The sequence below is a fragment of the Panthera tigris genome, chromosome B1 (genome assembly GCF_018350195.1).
Source record: "Panthera tigris isolate Pti1 chromosome B1, P.tigris_Pti1_mat1.1, whole genome shotgun sequence".
Lineage (NCBI taxonomy): Eukaryota > Metazoa > Chordata > Mammalia > Carnivora > Felidae > Panthera > Panthera tigris.
In genome coordinates this window covers 74,377,439-74,399,256 of record NC_056663.1, presented here as the reverse complement: position 1 = coordinate 74,399,256, position 21,818 = coordinate 74,377,439, and the positions used below count along the sequence as shown (strand labels likewise).

Sequence of the window (21,818 nt, the reverse complement as noted above, 5' to 3'; positions counted from 1 at the left end):
AATTAAATGAAATAACAATTCCGATACTTTCTAGCCCAACATCTGTTTCAGGGAAGAGGCCTTATTTTCTTTCTGGGAACGTGAATCGACGATAAAGACAGAGAATGTGTACTGGGTACTATTCTATGTGTTCATGCATATTAAATCTGTGCCCTTAGGAAAGACATTTAACTTCTGCCTCAGTTTACACATCTGTAAAGTGGAAATAATAATAGTTCTGACCTCACAGCTTTGTTGTGATCATGAAATCAGTTAATTGTCTATAATTCTTAGAACAATTCCTTGTACACAGTAAGCCCTCACTGTGCTTTAACTGTGATCAGTTGTGAAATCTCAAATACTCCATGTTTTACTAATGCGCTCTTCCTCTGAGTTCAATAAATAAAGGTTTTACGAGTTCTGTGATGAGATCGATATAGGCACTAGGAGTGCTTATCAGAGCACACAGAATTTAAGCTGGGCCTTCACTGAATTTTATTGGGCAGAGGGAAGTGGGAAGGGCATTCCTGGAGGAAAAAGATATGTAGCTAGGGATGCAGTTAGAGTTATCCTCTAAAGTTATGCTTAAATTCCAGCTTCAACACTTACTAGTTTCCCCACCTGTAAATCAGGATAATGCCTGCCCAGGGTAATTGCTATTCAACTGTTATATGAAATAATGAACATAAAATTTTTAGCATAGTGCCATGCACACCATAAGCATCCAATATAAGGTAGCTATCATCATCATAGAAGAAATAGACGGGCAGAAACTGATGTTTATGAGACAGTGAGAAAAGTAGCTGATTCTATCCAAGAAATCAGCGAGCCCTGGTTCCTCAGAATATATCATTAATGTGGTTATTTTTGACCTACGTAAAACCTTATTGATAGCACAAATCTGGTTTAAGTGGAGCCTCAAGTTTTAATGGTTTGGATTTGGGGCATGGGGATTGGGAAGTGATTTTGAGCATACTACCTAGGGTAAATGTTATACTTAAATTGGTTAAAGTCACTGAGAAACTGAAATTACTGGAAAGTAAACCAAATAGTAAGTTTTAGTGGAGAGGCAGTTTGTCCTTTCCGCACACCCTTTCCCGCAGACTTCTTTGAAGTCACCTTGTGCTGCTGGGGCAGGCAGCAAGGAGTAACATGAGCCAGATCACTTTCCAGCCACTCCTTCACAGGCTTGATATAAACTTCTAGCTCCCAAAATAATTTTCCTGACCTCAGTGCTCTCTTGGACTCCTGGTGTTCCCTACTTGATCCTCTCATGCTAGCCTACCCCAGAGAGCTTACATTCAAAAGCATGAGCTTAGGTCTGTCTGACTTTTTCTTTCACGTCTACGGCAGGAATTGATACTTTAATGATTTGTAAAAGTTTGTCTGTGAAGGTTACATGCACAAGTAGCACGGAAGGGCATTTTCTCTTTGGGGCTTTATGAGATCAAGGGTGGAGCTTGCTGGCTTCATCTACAAGCTGCACAAGCCCTAGGTGGTAAATCAAAAGACTCAGCTTCTACAATCTACATTTGGAAGCGTTGTAAACGGACACTCTTCTTTCTTTCTTTCTTTCTTTCTTTCTTTATTTATTTATTTATTTTTCTTAAAACTAAGTGTAATTTTTCCTTTCCTGGCTAATATCTGAAGTGGTATAAACAGTTGTTATTTTTTTTTCAATATATGAAATTTATTGTCAAATTGGTTTCCATACAACACCCAGTGCTCATCCCAAAAGGTGCCCTCCTCAATACCCATCACCCACCCTCCCCTCCCTCCCACCCCCCATCAACCCTCAGCTTGTTCTCAGTTTTTAAGAGTCTCTTATGCTTTGGCTCTCTTCCACTCTAACCTCTTTTTTTTTTTTTTCCTTCCCCTTCCCCATGTGTTTCTGTTAAGTTTCTCATGATCCACGTAAGAGTGAAAACATATGGTATCTGTCTTTCTCTGTATGGCTTATTTCACTTAGCATCACACTCTCCAGTTCCATCCACGTTGCTACAAAAGGCCATATTTCATTCTTTCTCATTGCCACGTAGTACTCCATTGTGTGTATAAACCACAATTTTTTTATCCATTCATCAGTTGATGGACATTTAGGCTCTTTCCATAATTTGGCTATTGTTGAGAGTGCTGCTATAAACATTGGGGTACAAGTGCCCCTATGCATCAGTACTCCTGTATCCCTTGTGTAAATTCCTAGCAGTGCTACTGCTGGGTCATAGGGTAGGTCTATTTTTAATTTTTTGAGGAACCTCCACACTGTTTTCCAGAGTGGCTGCACCAATTTGCATTCCCACCAACGGTGCAAGAAGTTTCCCGTTTCTCCACATCCTCGCCAGCATCTATAGTCTCCTGATTTGTTCATTTTGGCCACTCTGACTGGCATGAGGTGATATCTGAGTGTGGTTTTGATTTGTATTTCCCTGATGAGGAGCGACGTTGAGCATCCTTTCATGTGCCTGTTGGCCATCCGGATGTCTTCTTTAGAGAAGTGTCTATTCATGTTTTCTGCCCATTTCTTCACTGGGTTATTTGTTTTTCGGGTGTGGAGTTTGGTGAGCTCTTTATAGATTTGGGATACTAGCCCTTTGTCTGATATGTCATTTGCAAATATCTTTTCCCATTCCGTTGGTTGCCTTTTAGTTTTGTTGGTTGTTTCCTTTGCTGTGCAGAAGCTTTTTATCTTCATGAGGTCCCAGTAGTTCATTTTTGCTTTTAATTCCCTTGCCTTTGGGGATGTGTCAAGTAAGAGATTGCTACGGCTGAGGTCAGAGAGGTCTTTTCCTGCTTTCTCCTCTAGGGTTTTGATGGTTTCCTGTCTCACATTCAGGTCCTTTATCCATTTTGAGTTTATTTTTGTGAATGGTGTGAGAAAGTGGTCTAGTTTCAACCTTCTGCATGTTGCTGTCCAGTTCTCCCAGCACCATTTGTTAAAGAGACTGTCTTTTTTCCATTGGATGTTCTTTCCTGCTTTGTCAAAGATTAGTTGGCCATACGTTTGTGGGTCTAGTTCTGGGGTTTCTATTCTATTCCATTGGTCTATGTGTCTGTTTTTGTGCCATGGACACTCTTCTTTATATATGACACAGAAAATATCAGACTAAAACCCTTCAGTAATTCTTCCAACCTGGATTTATTACCCTGCACTTCACCTGTCCAGGACTGAAGCCTTACTGATCATGGCACCTCACACCACACTCTTCTCTGCACTCTGGGAATTCTGTTGCCGCAGTTGATTTGAAACTTAACATACAGCGGCTTGTATCACCCAGTGTGTTTATTCTGTCTTCCCAACTAGAAAGCACAATCCAAGGTAGAGACCAGGTCTTTAACTCCTCTGTGTCCCTCCTCACCACCTAACACAATACACTGCAGAGAAGGCTCTCAAAATAATATTTTACCCCATAGGTGACAGTCCTCCTCCCGGTTCTGAAATAGCTTGGCTAATAATATTTGTATGACTGAATCATTATTTTCTTTGCTCTAAAAATAGAACACATGGCATTCCTGGGATGTTAGCTTGGAGTCTGTAACTCTAAGTGTTTAAACCTTGTGTTTCTGAGGCTTCACTAGATGATATTGTCACAGAGTGTCGCAATGAGCAAGTCCTGGTTATAGAGATTCAGCCTGGTACTCATTCTGGACTCTGTGTTCAGCGTCTAGAGAGCACAAGGCCTCAGACAGTTCTATTTATTAATTAGATTTGGCAAAAATTCCTTGTAAAAATATACAAGCAACTTATTAAAAATAACATTCAAAGAAGAAAGCTAAAAATAATATGCAACGGAAGAGCAAATTGCTTCACTCACATGCAAACTTAGAACAATAATTTGGGGCGCTGGGTGGGTCGGTCAGTTGGGCATCTGACTTCAGCTCAGGTCATGATCTCGTGGTCCATGAGTTCGAGCCCCGTGTCGGGCTCTGTGCTGACAGCTCAGAGCCTGGACCCTGCTTTGGATTCTGTGTCTCCCTCTCTCTGACCCTCCCCCACTCACACTCTGTCTCACTCTCTCTCTCAAAAATAAATAAACATTTTAAAAAATTTAAAAAAAAAAGAAAAAGAATTCTATCAAAATTTCTTCAGGTATTTATTGGAAACACGTGTTTAAAAAAGATGACTCAGATGTGGGCTGTTAGCTCAATCTCCTCAGAGACTGAGTTTTTTCTTTTTTGTAAACATCTTTGTATAGTTTTTAATGATGAAGAGTATAAATGGTGGGAAGACGAAGCAGGATTTCTTAGTGGTGAATCTTCCGAAATGTTAAGCAAGTTGTACATTCATGTTCTTTTTCTGGAGACAATCTAAAGTTTTATCTGGATTCTCAAAGAGGGCTATAGATCAGAAGAGATCTGAAAACATGGGTGTTCTTCCTACTCACGACTCTGAGTTTAACAGACGGGCTGAAGACACTTCCAAATTACCTTTATTCCAAGTACGTGTCAAGTTTCAATGCCTTTCTCACCAATTTCAAAGTAAGTTGTAAAAAACCTCTACCTTTAACAGACTCAAAATTAAAAAGGAAATCCACAGGTGGTAGTTGTTCAAAGGCTAAATGTATGTAACGATCCCATGGGCCTATGGAGCTTGACAAGGATCTCTGGAGTTGCTCTTGAAAGCTTTGAACATCTGGAGTCCTCATAAGAGTGGGACTGCTAGATCATTAAAAAGTGTTAGCTTTTTAGTTGGCCTGATTAAAAAGATAGTGTCATCTCCCCCAGGTCCCACAAAAATGACTAGAAGTACTTAACAGATTCCAACACAGTGTAACCGTTCCCTGGGCAGTTAATTAGGAACTGTGCCTTTCCTAGACTCAAAGAATGTTTCAAACTGCTCAGCACAACGTGTCTATTACACACATTCCTGAAAGTAAAAAAAAAAAGAAAAGAAAAGAAAAAGAAAATTGCCTGAACTTATAGGAAAGGTTCTTACAGAAAATAAAAATCAAAAGAACCATTTGCCAACCAGAGGTGTTGTGAGAAATACAGTGAGTTTTTAAGAAGTCTGGTTTCTTGTTAATTAAATACATTGGAGGTGGAGCAGAGTGAGAAAAATAGGTTGTTGTTTTTTTAATGTTTATTTTTGACAGAGAGAGAGAGAGAGACAGAGCATGAGCGAGGGAGGGGCAGAGAGAGAGGGAGACACAGAATCCGAAGCAGACTCCAGGCTCCGAGCTGTCAGCACAGAGACTGATGTGGGGCTCAAACTCACAAACCATGAGATCATGACCTGAGCGGAAGTCAGATGCTCAACTGACTGAGCCACCCAGGTGCTCCAGAAAAATAGGTTTTTAGTGGAGGTGATTTTAAAGACTCCTGCTCCTGCCAGTGTGCTCATCATAAAGTAGAGAATGACACTCCAGCTAAGAAGAGCAGTCACTTCAGTGACAATAGAATTTGGAGAGGACAGCAAAGAGTTCTTTAAAAAATATTTTTTTCTATCTTTTATGCTGAGGATAGCTGAAGAATATGATTAAAATACCAAAGAAAATACTCAAAATAAAAAATTAGAGGAAAGAACCTTGCCTGTTGGGCTTTACCTGTGCTAAAACATACTTTTACTCTTCCTCTTTGACCCCTAAGCCCCAGTCTAAACATATCTTGTTACTACATTAGATACAAAAAAATGGGGAGGGGGAGAGACTCATTTATTAGAGAATCATTTTTTCTTAAATAAAAATTTATTTTGCCTTTTGTCATATTTTTTCCTCCTTACACGTTGTCAAATCCTCCTTTTGAGGCTCAAACTTTAAAATGCATACCTTTTAGGTGGATTGTTTCTTTCTTAATAGCATTGAAGATGTGTTATTCTAAGTAAGATGTTAATTCCCAGTGAAGACATTTGAGTGCATTGGCCTAACCTAACTCAAGCTGCCCCATGAAAAATCACACCTCAAAGCAGAGAATTCGGGGAACGCTGGTTATTATTCTACCTGTGCTTCCTTATTACACACTACAGTCATACATATTTATAGAGAAGTGGCAGAAAGGGAATCAAGAATGTTGTAGGAAAGTGTTGAAATCGATTTTGTTTTTGTAAAAATGTATGTCTTATAGTGTGACCTTACCTATTTGTTCCATGTATCTATTCTTTCCTTCTAGGTTGTAATTTACATTATTATTAGCCTAAAGGAAATAGTTTTACTCTTTCACCCTCTCTTGAGATGTCCAGGGCTCATCTGCCCTTCTCTTGGGCCATTAACAGTGGGTTGCTCACATGAGGAAGTAGATAAGATCTGCCAAGATTTGGAGGCTAGGACTGGCATCCTTTCTGCAAGGTGATTACCAAGCAAAGTACTGGCTGCTGCTGTCAGAGGAAGATTTCTCTAAGCAGGTGTGAGGAGGGAGGATGGCTGGCCTCACTTCAGCTCATCCTGGTGCTCACGCCAGTGGGGTCTGGGCCATCTGCAGAGCCAACTGAGCTCCCATAGTTCTTGACCTTCAAATAATGTCCCTCTCAGTGACCTTGGCTTTCATCTTTCTTATTGTTGTATGGCTACATTGATGGCTCTGCTCTCAGGCCTTTATCTCTTTTCTCTCCATGGCAGCAGGGACTCTTGTTCATCTTGAGAGGAGACTTCCACTTCCTTCAAACTCCATATTCTCGCTAACATTTTGAGTATGTTCCAAGTCCCATTACTCTGCTAGGGCCTGGGCTTTGGAAGACAAAGATGGGAAGACTTCTTTTCCTTCTACATTTTTTCCTATCGCTAGGAGAGCTGATGCTTACCCAGCCCTAAAGTTGTTGTTGTTGTTAAGTTTATTCATTTTGAGAGAGAGAGAGAGAGAGAGAGAGAGAGAGTGTGTGTGTGTGTGCGCGCGTGCATGGAGGAGGGACAGAGAGAAAGGGAGAAAGAATCCCAAGCAGGCTCCCCACTGTCAGTGCAGAGCCAATGCTGGGCTCAAACTCACCAACCCTGAGATCATGACCTGAGCCGAAATCAACAGTCAGATGCTCAACCAACTGAGCCACCCAGGTGACTCAAAATAAACTTAAAAAAAAAAATCTAAAGTTTATTTATTTATTTTGAGAGAGAGAGAGAGAGAGAGAGAGAGAGCAAGCAGGGGAGGAGCAGAGATAGAGGAAGAAAGAGAATCCTAAGCAGGCACCATGCTATCAGCACAGTGCCTGAAGCAGGGCTTGAATTCATGAATCCTGAGATCATGACCCGCAGCGGAAACGGAGTCGGACGCTTAACCACCTGAGCCACCGGGTGCCCCAAACTATTTTTTAAAAATAAGCTTTACTTGCTCACAAGTTGCCATTTCCGTTCAGTAGCAAAAAACCAACAAACTTAATCTTTTCACGTACATGTAACTGTCTTTTGGTTTAAGACTTAATTTCTTTGGGCACCTGGGTGGCACAGTCCTTTGAGGGTGTCTGGTTTTGGCTCAGGTCATAATCTCATGGTCCCCACATCGGGCTTGCTGATGTCAGCCTGTCAGCACAGAGCCCGCCTCAGATCCTCTGTCCCCCTCTCTCTGCTCCTCCCGAGCTTGTGCTTTCCTAATAAATAAATAAATATTAAAAGGAAAAAAGAGACTTAATTTTTCCTTAGAATTTATTCAGACATGGAAAGATTTAAACTCTTCCCCAGAATGACCTCTTGGTACAGGTGCAGGAAGTTGTTATGAATAGCAAAGTTATTACAAAAGAGTAAATTAGTCAATATATGGGGGGGGGGGGGGTTCCCTTTAGGAAAAATAAAGTTAGATCCTTGCCTCTACCACCCACAAAATAAATTTAAATATGAAGACAAAAATTTAAATATGAAGAAGAAAATACAGAGGAGTATTTCCTGGCCTTCAGGTAGGAATAAGAAAAATAATTAGTATAAAGAAATTAAGTGATTTTGGGGCTCAGTCAGTTAAGCGTCCCACTTCAGCTCAGGTCATGATCTCATGATTCGTGAGTTCAAGCCCCACATCAGGTTCTGTGCTGACAGGTCAGAGCCTGAAGCCTCCTTCGAATTGTGTCTCCCTCCCTCTGCCCCTCTCCTGCTCACACTGTCTCTCTGTGTCTCTCAAAAATGAATAAATGTTAAAAAAATTTAAAAATAAAGAAATTAAATGATCTTTATTAATAAATGATAATGAAATGATCTGATTTGAAAAACATACTGGAATTAATAAGAAACTTTGGTAATGTTACTAGATACAAAACAGTCAAAAACCACTCACTTTTTCTATACTAGTAGTAATCTGAAAATTAAAAGGAAAATATTGCATTTGCAGTAGCAACTAAACTATAAAATACGTAGGAATAAATTAAGAAAATAAAGGATATATATGGTAATCTGAAGTAAACACAATAGTAATTATGTAAATTGGCAGATAGATATTTGTATTGCATATACTTTCCTGTACTTTAAAAATTTAAGATTAGAGTATGCCAAATTAATGATTACCCTCTTGTGGCATTATACATGAGGTTTTTTCCCAAGCTTACTGTTGGCTGACTTTACAATAATTAGAAGAAATTAAGGGAGGCACATTGGGTAAGTCTGAGTCTTGTTATTATTTCGTTTCTTTTGTCTCCTTTTTTGGTAACTGTTTGGTTTAATTCAATTTGGTAATTAACTGTTCATTCAATAACAATATGAAATTCTCTTAGATATTTACTTTAGAGCGGGGCAGTTATCTCTGCAAGAGTTAAGAGATAGATTCTGGATCTTTTGGGGGAATGGTTCCTCAACTGGGCAGATAGTGACAGGAAAGTGGCTCTTATCTCTATGCTGGGTTACCTATTTTGCAACATAGAAAATAAGGCGTGGTATCAGCCAATAACACAGGCAGTGACTTTGCATTAACAAAGAGTTCAGCAGCGTACAAAGAGGAAGTTAGGAGAAAACAAAACAAAAACCCCATCTTAATTACGAATTCAGGAAACAAGACTATCTGTAACTTTGCATTTAGTCCTCCAACTGAGCAAATATTTAATATAACAATAGCTTGTTTGTATTTAATAGGTACTGTTGGGGAGATAGATATAAAGGGATTATACAACAGCCCCACCTTAAAAAAAATCATCTTGCTGGATTTGATGAATAAGAAAAAATAAGTAGAAGTGAGTGAAGTGGGGCCCCTACCCTTTCAATTGTTTCGCCTGATACACCGTCTAGGAGTTCTCTGACCTAGGAAGTTGATTTCTTTGAATTTAAATTGGGCTAATGCATGAAGATGAACGTGTAATCTATGGTACATTAAACCAGCAAGTCTGGTTTTTCACCAATTCAATACTATGCTATAGATCCTGTTTCACTTGGCAAAAAGATGTCTAGCCTGGCAGAGATGGGAAGATGTTCAGCAAGGAGAATCAGAGGAATAGGAGATTCAGTTCCAGAATTTGCAAGTCAAATTTAGGAAATATCCAGTTCAGGCAAGCAAATTTTCATATACATGAAAGTAAAAGAAGTTAAAAAAAAGTTTGGACCTTGACATTTCACTCCATATAACACGTGCATTTAACCAATTCTCTATTGAAAACATTCGGGGTGCCTGGGTGGTTCAGTCTCTTAGAGTCCAACTCTTGATTTCAGCTCAAGTCATGATTCTGGGGTCGTGGGATAGAGCCCCAGGGTAGGCTCTGTGCTGAGTGGAGCCTGCTTAAGCTTCTCTCTCTCTCCCTCTGCCCCTCTCCTCTGCTTATGTGTGCTCTCTCTTTCTCTCAAACAAACATTCATACAGTTTTCAGTCTATTTTTTTGTTTTAAGTTACTACAGGATCTGAAGGCCCTTTTGTTACCCATTTGATAGTAAAAACCGACCTACCATGAACTTATTTGACAATAAAAACTATGAAGCTATTAAGTTACTTATTACCTTTACATATCTGACTTCACATGAATGCATTTCACTACAAAATTATTAATGTTTGATTATGGGATGTTGCCCTAGAATCTCCTGGGGATATTATATAACATGAAGTATATGCATATATTATCTTTTGCAAATCTGATAAATTCTGAATTCTGAAACATATGTGTCCCCAGGGTTTTGGATAAAGAATTATGGACTTGTATACACTGCAACAAATGTCCTCAATGTTTTTATTTTGTTAGGATAAATTTATTCCATGTACAGCATATTTTTGAGTCAGATTTTCTGGGTTTGAATTCTAGTTCTGTTACTTATTAGCTATAGCTATAACTAAATTTTCTCAGCAGTAAAATGGGGATGATAACTGTTGGGAGTTATTCTGAGTATTAAGTAACACAGCAAAACACTTAGAACAATCTGGTAATTAGTAAACACTTAACACATACCAACTCTAATAACTAAATGTGCCAATTTATAGTTCCAACACCAGCGCACCCATTTCTCTATGCTCTTGCCTACATTTGGTATTGTCATTTTTATAATCTTGTCTAATGTGATGGCCCCTCCCCCCAAAGACGTCCCACTTTTTTGCTTGCATTTCTTTGAGTGATGTTAACAATATTTTCATACTTTATTAGTATTTTTACACTCAACTATTCTTGAGTGTCATACCTTTTAAAATATTTTTCCTATTAAAATATTATTAAACATTTACATTTACCTTTACTTTCCTAGTATTTACAAGTTTTCTTTCTCCACATTCCTTTTCTTTTTGTCTTTCTTCCTTTCCTCCCTTCTTTCTTCATTTTTTTCTTTCTTTCCTTCCTCCACTTCTTTTAAGAGTTTTTTTAATCCTTTTGGGATTCATTTAGATGTAGGACTTTTTTTAAAAAATCCTGTATCTTTAGCCAAGTTGCCCTAATGTCGGTTACTGAATAATCCATCAATTTCACCAATGATTAAAAGCCATCTTTGGGGGTGCCTGGGTGGCTCAGTCGGGTAAGCATCTGACTTTGGCTCAGGTCATGATATCATGGTTCATGAGTTCCAGCCCCACGTTGGGCTCTGTGCTGACAGCTCAGAGCCTGGAGCCTGCTTCGGATTCTGTGTCTCCCTCTCTCTCTCTGCCCTATTCCATTCACACTCTGCCTCTCCCCCTCTCTCAAAAATAAACATTAAAAAAAATTTAAGCCATTTTTATATTATTTTTCTTTTTCTAGACATCATATATTATTCTTTTGATTGACCGATTAATTCTGTTGCCCATACCATATTGTTTAAAATTCTGCTATAGGTCAAATACTCCCTATTTTTATTTTCCAAAATTTTCTTAGATATCAATACATACTTATTCTTTTGGAAAAATCTGAATTATTTTGCAAAATTTTCAACAAACCTGCATTGGGATTTTGATTGGGATTAACTTAGAAGAAACAAACATATGTATTTCAATTTTGGGTCTGTCCATTTATTGAAGGCCATGAAAAATGTCCTCATTTCTTCTTAAAGTTTTATAAACTTTAAGGACCTTGCTAATAGCTATAGGTTCTGTAATATACATACCCTTTTAGCTTAGAGCAAGTTGGAAACTGATACAGCAAGTCCATATTAATTAATATGTGAATGCCTTTATTGGTACTAGGTAATTGCTATGGACTGAATGTTTGTCACCCTCAAAATTCATACACTGAAGCCCTAACCCCCAGTGTGATGGTACTTGGAGACGGAGTTTGGGGGAGGTAATTAGGGTTAGATGAGATCTCGAAGATGGGTGCCTCATGATGGAATCAGTGCTCTTGTAAGAAGAGACAAAAGAGATCTCGCCCCCCGCCCCCATGCTGGCACAAAGAGGTCATGTGAGCATATGGTGAACAATTGACTGTCTACAATATTTTGCTGAAATGCTTTGCATAAGGAGCAATTCAGGAAAACTTGAAAGTTTCTAAGTCACCTTATTCCCTCATTCAAAGTGAAAATGTTTTAGTTCTACAGATAAATTGCGTATTCCTAGAAATGTTGAATTCCCTATTTTATTGCATCGAAGAATGTCAATGGGAAAATTGTCATTAGTATTTAGTGACCACAAGGCTAATATCTGAGCATATCTGGCAGTAGTAGCACCGAGGTGCCTTTCTAGTCATACCTTATAGTTGGGGAACACTTCAGAGTTTGCTAAGTGTATTCATCTGCATAATTTTCTTTCATCCTTGATAAATTCAAATGAAGTGTCAGTCTCATTTTATGGGTGGTACAAACTGCTATTTGGAGAAATGAAATGTCTTTTGCAAGGTAGCATTGAACTGGACTAGATTTAATTTATTCCATTGAAGAATTTTTTTTCTGAGAACTTAGTGATGTACATTATGGTCCTGCAATCTAGGCCTTTCTCTCCTCTGATGGTAGGAATTCCTCCCAGCTACTGGTAGCTTCTTGGCTGCCTTATGCCATGCTGTACTTAGCTAGGTAGCTCTAGGTGACCCCAAAGATCCAGCCCACCACTGGACTCTGAACCTGTTGGCAGATGTGTGTGCTGCCTCCCCTAAGGGACAAACCTCTCTCTGCCAGTCTCTATGGAGTCCCTACTGAGCCAATGATTGAAAAAGGACCTCCCTTCACATTGGAGGTGTTTGCTTGAGAAGCTCTCCTTCAATTCTCCCTCCCCTATTCCCCGCCCCCCTGCCAATTATTCTGCTTTGTATACAGTAAATGGGAGGTTTTACACTTGATCTTAGGTCCAGATGAGAAGCCAGGCAGGAAACATAAAACCCATAGGCCTTGGTTTACTCATTGTCCTACTTTATCCTGAACCAAACCTTTCACTAGTGAAGTGCAACAGTGTCCTAAATTCAACATAAGATTTGTTGCTTGATGAAGCAGACAAAAGGGAAAAACATTGTTGTAACAGTAAAAATTTATATAGCAAGAACAATAAAAACAATACTATATTTAACTGAAAAGCAGGTGAATTGCTAAATGAAGTTATTTTCTGAAAAGACAAGTGACATTTAGTCCCAACTTTGTGCTGATTATGTATGGAGAAGATAAATCAGGAGTGAGGTATGCAGGGATTGTCCTGGGAAAAGTAAATTAAAAAAACTTTTGTTCTGGGGGCACTTGGGTGGTTCAGTCAGTTAAGCGTCTGACTCTTGAGTTCAGCTCAGGTCAGGATCTCACAGTTTGTGAATTTCAGCCCCTAGTCAGACTCTGTGCTGACAGTGCAGAGCCTGCTTGGGATTTTGTCTCTCCCTCTCTCTCTGCCCCTCTCCTGATCGTCTGCACTCTTTCTCTCTCCAAATAAATAAACATTTAAAAAAATTGTTCTGAAAATAGTTTAAATGTATACAGCTTGTAAAGTACACAGAAGAATATACAACATTAACAACTTAAAGTTTATCTTTAAATTTAAATATGCAGGCATCTTTTTCTAATTCTCTATAGGAGACTTATCTTCCTTTATCACCTTTAGATTTATTATGCCCCAGAAATAAAAAAAAAAAGGAATGTCATATAGGAGAAAAAACAGTAGGTACTTTCAGTATTTGGACATTAAAGTTGTTTCAAGTATTTTTGTTTGAACTCCCCTAGAGCCTCTGTGTTAGAGTGATACAGGATTACCCACTCACAAGGTCCCAGTGTTTCATTATCTCGGTGTTCTCAGGAGAGATCTCGGGAACAGAACTATCAGCATAGATCCAGCATATTCTCTGAAATATTTCACCCTCGGGTCCCTAAACTCAAGGGAAAAAAACAACAGAATTTTCTTTTACAGAGTAGAGAAAAGAAGCAGAGGGGTGTATAGTTAGAGGAACATAGGTCTAGGTGATAGGGAACTACTGCATTTTGGGTTTGGTTCTGAGATTTTAACCAAATTATCTTTTCAGGTTTCAATGTCCTCACCTTACCAAAAATGGAGGTAATAATTCTTATGTCACAGAATATCTGGAATGGTTAAATAAGAACATTTGATAGTAAGATGGCATGAAAGAAGTGGAGAAAGAGAGAGAAAAGAATTACTGAAGGCTGGATATATGCCAGGTACTCTAATTACAGCCAGGGCTCTTAAGAGAGATTAAGGTCCATGATTTAGGTACACAATTCCAATCACGCTAAAATTTTAAATCAAATCATTAATTAAAATGTTTTCAATTAAGCTTCAGTAATCTATATTTCACTCTATGAGAAATTTCCTTCAGCTTAATATATTTTTAAGGCTTACTATTACTAAATCTCAAAAGCAGAGTAAATCAACAGTGGAAAATAAAACTACTTTCTATAAATATTTCCTTCCAAATGTGTTTTATGTTGGCAGACTAATAATTCATAATAAAAATAATCTGTATAACATTTTACACTTTTCCAAAATATTTTTCAAAGGGTACCCTAACTTATATGTAATACATTAAATAAGCATGACTTTTAAAATGTAACAACAGAAAAGTCTGACACATGATATTTTTCTAGTTTTAAAGACGATTTTATGGATGGAGAGTAAATAATTTCATACAGTATTTTCAAATATTCTATAGACAAAACTTCCTCAAACAGAAATTTAATACAATTTGAAAGACAAAAAGATTAAATATATCAAAATATGCTGAAAACACTCAGTTTTTCCTGAAAATAAAATTCAGTAAAATCAAGAAATAATTAAATATTATAGATTAAAAGTTTCAGCTGTTAAAATTAGAAACATAAGAACCACATAAGATATTTTCTTTTTTAGTAACTGCATATATATCTTCATATATACTTTTCAAGAGTAATCTTATTAAAATATATTATAAGAATTTAACAAATGTTTCAGTAATGTATTTTTCTATTAAATGTACGCACATACATATAAATATTTAGGAAGAAACTATATCATCTTCTGGTTATAGACGACAGAAAGAATCTGATAAGGTCATAGTCTTTCATTTGACCTTATATAGAAATAACTGGAAAGTAGTGAGACATATATTTTTAATCATTTTGGTATATAATTGGGTCAGGTTTTATTTTCAGTGCTTATTCATAATTTCCTGTTAGCAAGATAAGCTAGTTACAAGAAAAATAAAGTAATTTAAAATTAATACTTGATATGAGGCTAGAATATATGTCTTTATAAAAATAAATATCTAAGTAATAGATATTTTATTTCCTAGATGAGGTAGATAAATTAAAATATTCTAGAACATGATCTGTGCTTTAAAAAAAAAAAAGAGAAAAATAGCAATCACCAATTCAACCTGTATGAATCAAATAGCTGGAGAGTTTTCTATTTTTGACATATGTACCATATATTTCAAGTACAAGGCCTCTGTAATACAGTTTCTACTCCCCAAAACCTTGGTAAGTTGAAATTCATATTTTTCATTTATTTACTCTTTATTTAATCTACCTAGGGTAACTTTGCTATTCAGGTCAAAGACATGTGCAATTAAACTAAAGATTGCTAGTTTTTAAATTTTTTGTGTTTAAGTGGTAGTTTCCCTTCATATACCTTATCTAGTAAAATACATTAGGAAAAGATGTTATACCACAGATAATTATTTAGATGATGAGTTAATAAAAATTTCAAGGTCTGCTAAAGAATTATGAAGCTCCTCATTCATATCTTGACTTCTAAGAAAACTTTTAAGAGTATCTAAAGCAGTTATGGCCTCATTTTTTGATGGTAAAGGGAGCTCAGTTCCTAGAGATCCACCATCATCCTCTTCATCAGAAGTATAAAGCCCAGTTTCATCTGATTTACTCCCTTCGGTCCATACAGAATCACCTTTTGGTGCCGCTTCGCAGGTCTCCAAATCATCATCGAGGGCAGCATACTCTTCTAGAGATAAACCTTCAGGAAATTCCACACCTGCTGCCTGAGCATGGGCAACCAAATCAAGACCAGTGTCTGTCTCTGCATTTGTCTTGTCACTTTCTCCCTTTTGAGATTTGAATCCTGCCTCTTCATAGCTCTTAACAATAGTCTCGGGGGTTACAGCCCTCCAGCAAAGGTGCAAAGTATCAACTGCGTCTAGTAGGGAAAATGTAAATTCTTTGCTGCCTTCAACAGAGCTTAAAAATTTTTTGATAAGACAATGTCGATATTTGATTTTAAGGCTTTTAATAACACCTTGTTTCATAGCTATAAATTTGGAAGATACACATGATGGAAAGAATGCTAACTCAATGGACTTTAGGTTCTTTACCTCTGGATGTGAAGGAAAAGAATCAACAAAGATCACCACTCTTCGTTGCTGGGCTTGAAATTTCTCATCGAGCTTCCGCATCCATTGTTCAAATACATCTGAGGTCATCCATGCCATCCTGTTAGCTTCATAACACACAGGCAATGATTTTATACCTTTGAAACAATGTGGATTTCTGTGTTTTCCAATGATGAGCAAAGGAAGTTTCTCTGAGCCATCCATGTTTGTCCCAACCACTAGAGTTATTCTGTCTTTGCATAACTTTCCAATCGAGCAGGTTTCTCCTTTAAATGCAAATGTATTTGTAGGTAACATTCGATAAAGCAGCCCAGTCTCTTTTATATTAAAAACATTTTTAGGATGATAATCATTTAAATAATAAGGAAGTACATTTTGGTGCCAGACAGTTGAAGGGTCTACTGAAACACCTGTAGCTTCCACAGGTTGAGCTCTGAATACTAAACCGTACCTGGATTTAAAGCGATCCAGCCAACCGTTACTGCACTTAAAATCATTATGTCCCAGTTTCTGTGCAAAATCATTAGCTTTTAGACGTAGCATTGGACCATTAACTGGTACATTTAGACACTGAGCAATACGATACCACCTCATTAATGCCTCTTCCAGATCTGTGTAAAAAGCAGTTCTCAGTCTTTTTCTCTTTGGATCAAATCTCAGAGATTCAAAGGCTTCTAGAACTTTGTCTTTATTCTTCATAATAGAAGACAGTGAATTTTTCTTTATTCCATATTCAGCTGCAATTTCTGCCTTTTTCTTGCCACTTTCTACTGCGTTTATAATGTCGATCTTTTCTTCAATGGATAAACTTTTCTTTTTCTTCACTGTTACGGGCAGAGTCGAGGCATCCACAGAAGCTTCTGCCATCTCAACCAGTGCTTATGTAGAGATTTCTTGTCTCTCTGGTGTCTGTTTCTTTAAATTTCTTTTCCAAAATGATACAAATTGCTGCTTTCTATCCCGCTTCATATATTAAAAGTTGGCAAGTGTCTATTAGTCTTAATTCTCAGGAAATTGAGATGTAAATATATTTTTTCAAAGGTTCTGAATAAGGAAAATGTTATATGCAACTAGAATATTTTAGAAGAGAAACTTCCTTCCCAGGACCTGTGCGGCTCAGTTTATAGTTTATTCAGAGTTCCAGAAGTCAAGCTAAAATAGAAATCTCATTATGTCAAACCTGTCCAGTCCTGCCGATATATTTTTGGAACTTCAATCCTTTAAGATGATCCATTTTATCCATGCATACTCAACCTCCTATTAATTCTCCACAGAAGGCCTCAGAGATAAGAAGGAATAGCATTCAGTAATTTTCATGCAAAATGTTACCCATTAATTTCCAAGTCTCTTCAGGGTAGAGAAGAAAGTGGTAGACTCCTTCTAGGACCTGATGGTATATCTTCCGCCTCTTGAAAATGTAAAAAAAAACAACAACTTATTTTAGCAATTATGTGTCAATCGAATATCAAAAAGAATATTTATACTAATTAGTTATGCTTTTAATAATAAAGAAAAGAATGGGACCATGTTTCTGAAAATATAATAAGAAAAGCATCCAGGAGAAAGGCTTACCTCCTAAACGGCCTCGGTAAAAAGCCCTGTAGCTTTGCTCTATGCGTTTGAATTCTCACTTGCTTTTGAATCTTTTGTAATATATACTTTCAAAATAATTCAGACAAACTTAATCTGTTTTAAAAATGGGCACTTACCAAAATTAAAAAACTAAAAATTATGCTGGATAGATCTTTGGTGGCTATTTTTCACATGAAGTCATAGCCTGCCCCCTCTGACTCCTCTAAAAGAAAAACATAGTCAGACAGTAGTCACAAGGTTCAACTTTTAATAGCACATGGGAGACAGTGTCTCCTTTATAGGAGTCTGGTAGAAAAGGCTCCACTAAAAATCAAAACAAGTGATTCGATTACAAATTTTAAAAATCCAAGTCTTATTTTATCTAAATGCTTACAAACCTAGTAACTTTTCCATCAACTTGACACATCAGCCAGACGCGCAGAGGCCAGAAATAGTTGACAAAATGCATAGGAATAAGCAAATTCTTACGAGGATATAAAACAGAAAAAGACCTAGACTAAGAGTAAGAAGGAGAGTGACCATGGGTCTTACTTAATGTCTCAGGACCTCCACTTCCTTATCTGTAAAATAGAGCTTATTATAGTGTAAGGATATGGGCTTTGGTGCCAGCCACACCTGAGTTGACAAGTGATTCTGCCATTTAGTACTTACGGGATCCTGGGTAGATTACTTAACCATTTGAAGCTTCAGCTTCCTTGTTTGTAAAATAGGTGTAACTACAGCCCCTACCAAATAGGGTCATTGCACATTCAATGAGATTCAACGAGAGAGTGTGAAGTGCTCAGCCCAGTATTTAGCACCTTGCAAAGTGTTCAGTGAATGCCTGGTCATGATCTCGTTATCATTATTTCCTCTCTAACGTCCCTTTGGCTGTGACAATCTACACAATTCAAAGATTTTACAAAATCCTACTTGCAAACTGAAGCAAGAATCCCACCTTAAACATATACTGAAAGCAGAGATCTTCTTAAATCAAACAGTACTGTGAGAACAGTCACATGGACCAGATAAGCTTGCCCCTACCTTCCCAGGTAGCATCTACTATACCAGAATCCACAGGCTTCGGGCCTACTGTAGGCCAAGGTAACAAGCTAATTTGATGAGCAGGTGTTACTGCTGTGTGATATAGTGTGGGCACTCCATTCCTCTAGTTTTTCTCTTCTCCCAGGTTTCAAGATGTCATATGCATTTTTTGCACAAAATTTTTTGACAAAACTTTTTGTCAAAATTCCTCCGCCTTTGTTGTCTAAAAAAAGTAGTTTTTATCATAGGAATTACAACCAGTAAAGGAGTTTTGTTGTTGTTGTTGTTGTTGTTGTTGTAAAAAGACCTTAATAATAATTATGATAGCCCAGGGCTTTATTTTCCAAACACCTTTACTTCCTGTATTTCAAACAACTCAGGAGGAAGATAAAACTGAATTTCAAAGCTCATGTAGTTATAACGTGGTTGAGGGCACTAATATAAAATCTACCATTCTCTTCACTATATTACAGTGCCTTTGGATCACACTGGTGTGGCCTCCTTTGATAATAGTTGTACACTCTGTGTCCCCAGCACCCAACAAGGCAGCATTTGCAATGCCTATCCAAAACCCAACAACAACAACAACAACAAAGCAACATCAAACCTCTACAGAAGAATAGGCCTTTATGAATTCTGTGAACACAAATAGCAACCATATCCCAACGTTAGGGTGGGCTGACCTTTCTAAGTAAATAAGCTTTGAGCATTCAACTAAAACAAACAAAACAAATTTGCTCATATATGGGACCTCCCTATACATATTTCTGCAATTCCCTGTAAATCTACAATTACTTCAAAATAAACATTTTTAAATTTTTTTTCAAATTTTAAAAAATTTAGAGAGAGAGCATGCAAGTGGGAGTGAGGGGCGGGGGTGGGGGGAGACGTGGCGGGGGGAGGAAGGGAGAGAATCTTAAGCAGGCTCCATGCTCAGTGTGGAGTCTGACATAGGGGTTTGATCCCGTGACCCTGAGCCGAAATCAAGAGTCAGATGCTCAACAGATTGAGCAAACCAGGTACCCCTCAAAATAAACATTTTTAAATATCTTGCTCTTATTAGGAAGATACCGACCTTTAGAAATTGAGGTAGCAAGAAACAATTTTTTAAGACAAAACCACACAGAACTACTCTCCAAGAGAAAAAGGGACTCTCCCAACTTCTCCCTTCCTTCTTTCTTCTGTTCTTTCCTTTCTTCTTCTTTTCTTCCTTCCTTCCTTTTTTCCTTCTGCCTTATTTCATTTGTTAGAAATAAACCCTCTCATCTCAAATAACAAGGATTATAGAAAAAATAACTTGAATTTCCTCCTTCACTCCCTCTTAAATAAAGCAATATAATATACACAGAGATTAGTGATTATCTTGATCAAACTGAAAATAATGATGTTCATTTAGGAAGATATTAGTTGTTTTCTGAGAGTTAACAGTATATATCTCCTTCTAGAACAAGAGTGAAACCTATAATTTTCCATGGTAATATACAATATATGTTTATACCCGAAACAACCACATTTCTGATGCTGAGCCAGACAAGCCAGACTTTTTTTCCCTAGAAAAGAACAAGGCACCAATACTGCTTAACCAATGAAGCTAACATTTTCCATTCTTGCACAGTACAATGTCTGGGATATTTCTTGCAGGGAGTAATGGCAGTAGCTAATATCTCTCAGAAGTACCCATTCTCTCAATTATGCTCATTAATCATTCTACTCCATGAAAATATTACAGCAGAAAAATACTGTACACATTAGATACTATTTTCTCCATGTCAATGGTAAAGCTACCTAAAGAAAAAGAATTGGCAAGTCACTAAAAAAGACTTACCAAGTGAACTCCAAGTAAAGGAAACAATAATCACTTCTACTGGTAATAAGAGAAATGTAAATCTTCTTTCAAACCAGGAGATACCCTTTTTGTTTTTTGTTTTTGCCTACCAGAATGGCAGTATCTAGTGTTTGCCAGAATATAACATAGGTTGTGAGGCGGTATATAAACGGGTACAAAGCTTACAAAGGGCAAATTAGTAACATGATACAAAAATCTAAAAAATGTGCATCACTTTTATCCAGCAAGTCCATGCCTATGATTTTATCCCCAGATAATAATTTGAGATGTAAAAATAATCTAGCTTACAAATGTATTCATTTCCTACTCCTGCATTTAGTAGCTTAAAACAATACCCTCTTATTATCTCACAGTCCTGCAGGTCAGAAGTCCAGGTGAGCTCAACTGGGTCCTCTGCTTAGGATCTCACAAGGCAGAATCAAGATGTTAGTCAAATGGGACTTTTATCTGGAGGTTCTAGGGAAGAATCTGCTTGCAAGTTCATTCAGGTTATTTGCAGAATTCAACTTCTGTGGTTGTAGGACTGAGGTCCCTGAGTTTTTGATGGCTGTTAGCAGAGACTGCTCTCAGCTCCTGGAGGCCTCCTTCAGGTCCTCGACTGTGGCCCTTTTCATTTCAGCAACAGAGAACCTTCCTCCTGTCAAATCTCTCTCATGCTTTGAATTTCTCTGCCTTCTCTGGTGCAACCAGCAGGAGAAAACTCTGCTCTTAAAAGGCTCATGCAATCAGTTTAGGCCCATCCAGATTATCTCCCTGTTGATGAACTTAAAGTCAGCTGGTTGCTTCTGCAAAATCCCTTGTACATGTAATAAAATATTACAATGAGAATGATATCCTATCATGTTCAAATGAGAGGGAATTATACAAAGTGAGAATCACTGGAAATCATAGAATTTTACCATACCACAATATTCCTCCCACTGTTGTTTTAATTACAGACAAAATGGGAAAGAACCTAAATAAATTAAGAAATATATATGCTAAAATACTGAGCCACTGAAGGAGAGCATTTAATGATTGGAAGAAAATTCCATAATATATTCAGTGAAAAAAGCAAAATACAAAACCATATGCCAACAAAACCAACATACACTGAAAGTTACATGAGGACAGGGGCTCGTGGCTATTCCTACCGTGTTTAGTACTCAGCAAACAGTAGGTTCTAAATAACAATTTGTTAAATAAATGTAGAAAAATATATATTTATAGAAAAAAGACATTGACAAAAATGTTCAGTGTTAATTCTAGATAATGGAATTATGGATAGCTTCAGTTTTTTTCTCTTTGTAGTTAAAACAATTTCTACTCTTATGTTCTAATCATACTACTATTCACAGGCTTCTTAAATGTTCCATTTATCAG

The 21,818-nt window shown here is 37.4% G+C and overlaps 1 protein-coding gene across 4 annotated transcripts in view; it reads right to left on the bottom strand.

The window, feature by feature from the left end:
* The window catches only part of TIGD4 (tigger transposable element derived 4), a 30,983-nt gene that overhangs the window by 6,465 nt on the left and 2,700 nt on the right, over nucleotides 1–21,818 (bottom strand). For 2 of the 4 annotated variants that reach the window (XM_042983760.1, XM_007084182.3), the window contains one exon: nucleotides 14,956–17,402. In XM_042983760.1, coding sequence (XP_042839694.1) covers nucleotides 15,326–16,861 — 1,536 coding nt within the window. In that variant the 5' untranslated portion in view covers nucleotides 16,862–17,402 and the 3' untranslated portion in view covers nucleotides 14,956–15,325. Of the gene's footprint in view, nucleotides 1–13,264; nucleotides 13,526–14,955; nucleotides 17,403–21,818 lie in introns of those variants that run through there. The other 2 variants (XM_042983761.1, XM_042983762.1) reach the window with 2 other exon arrangements.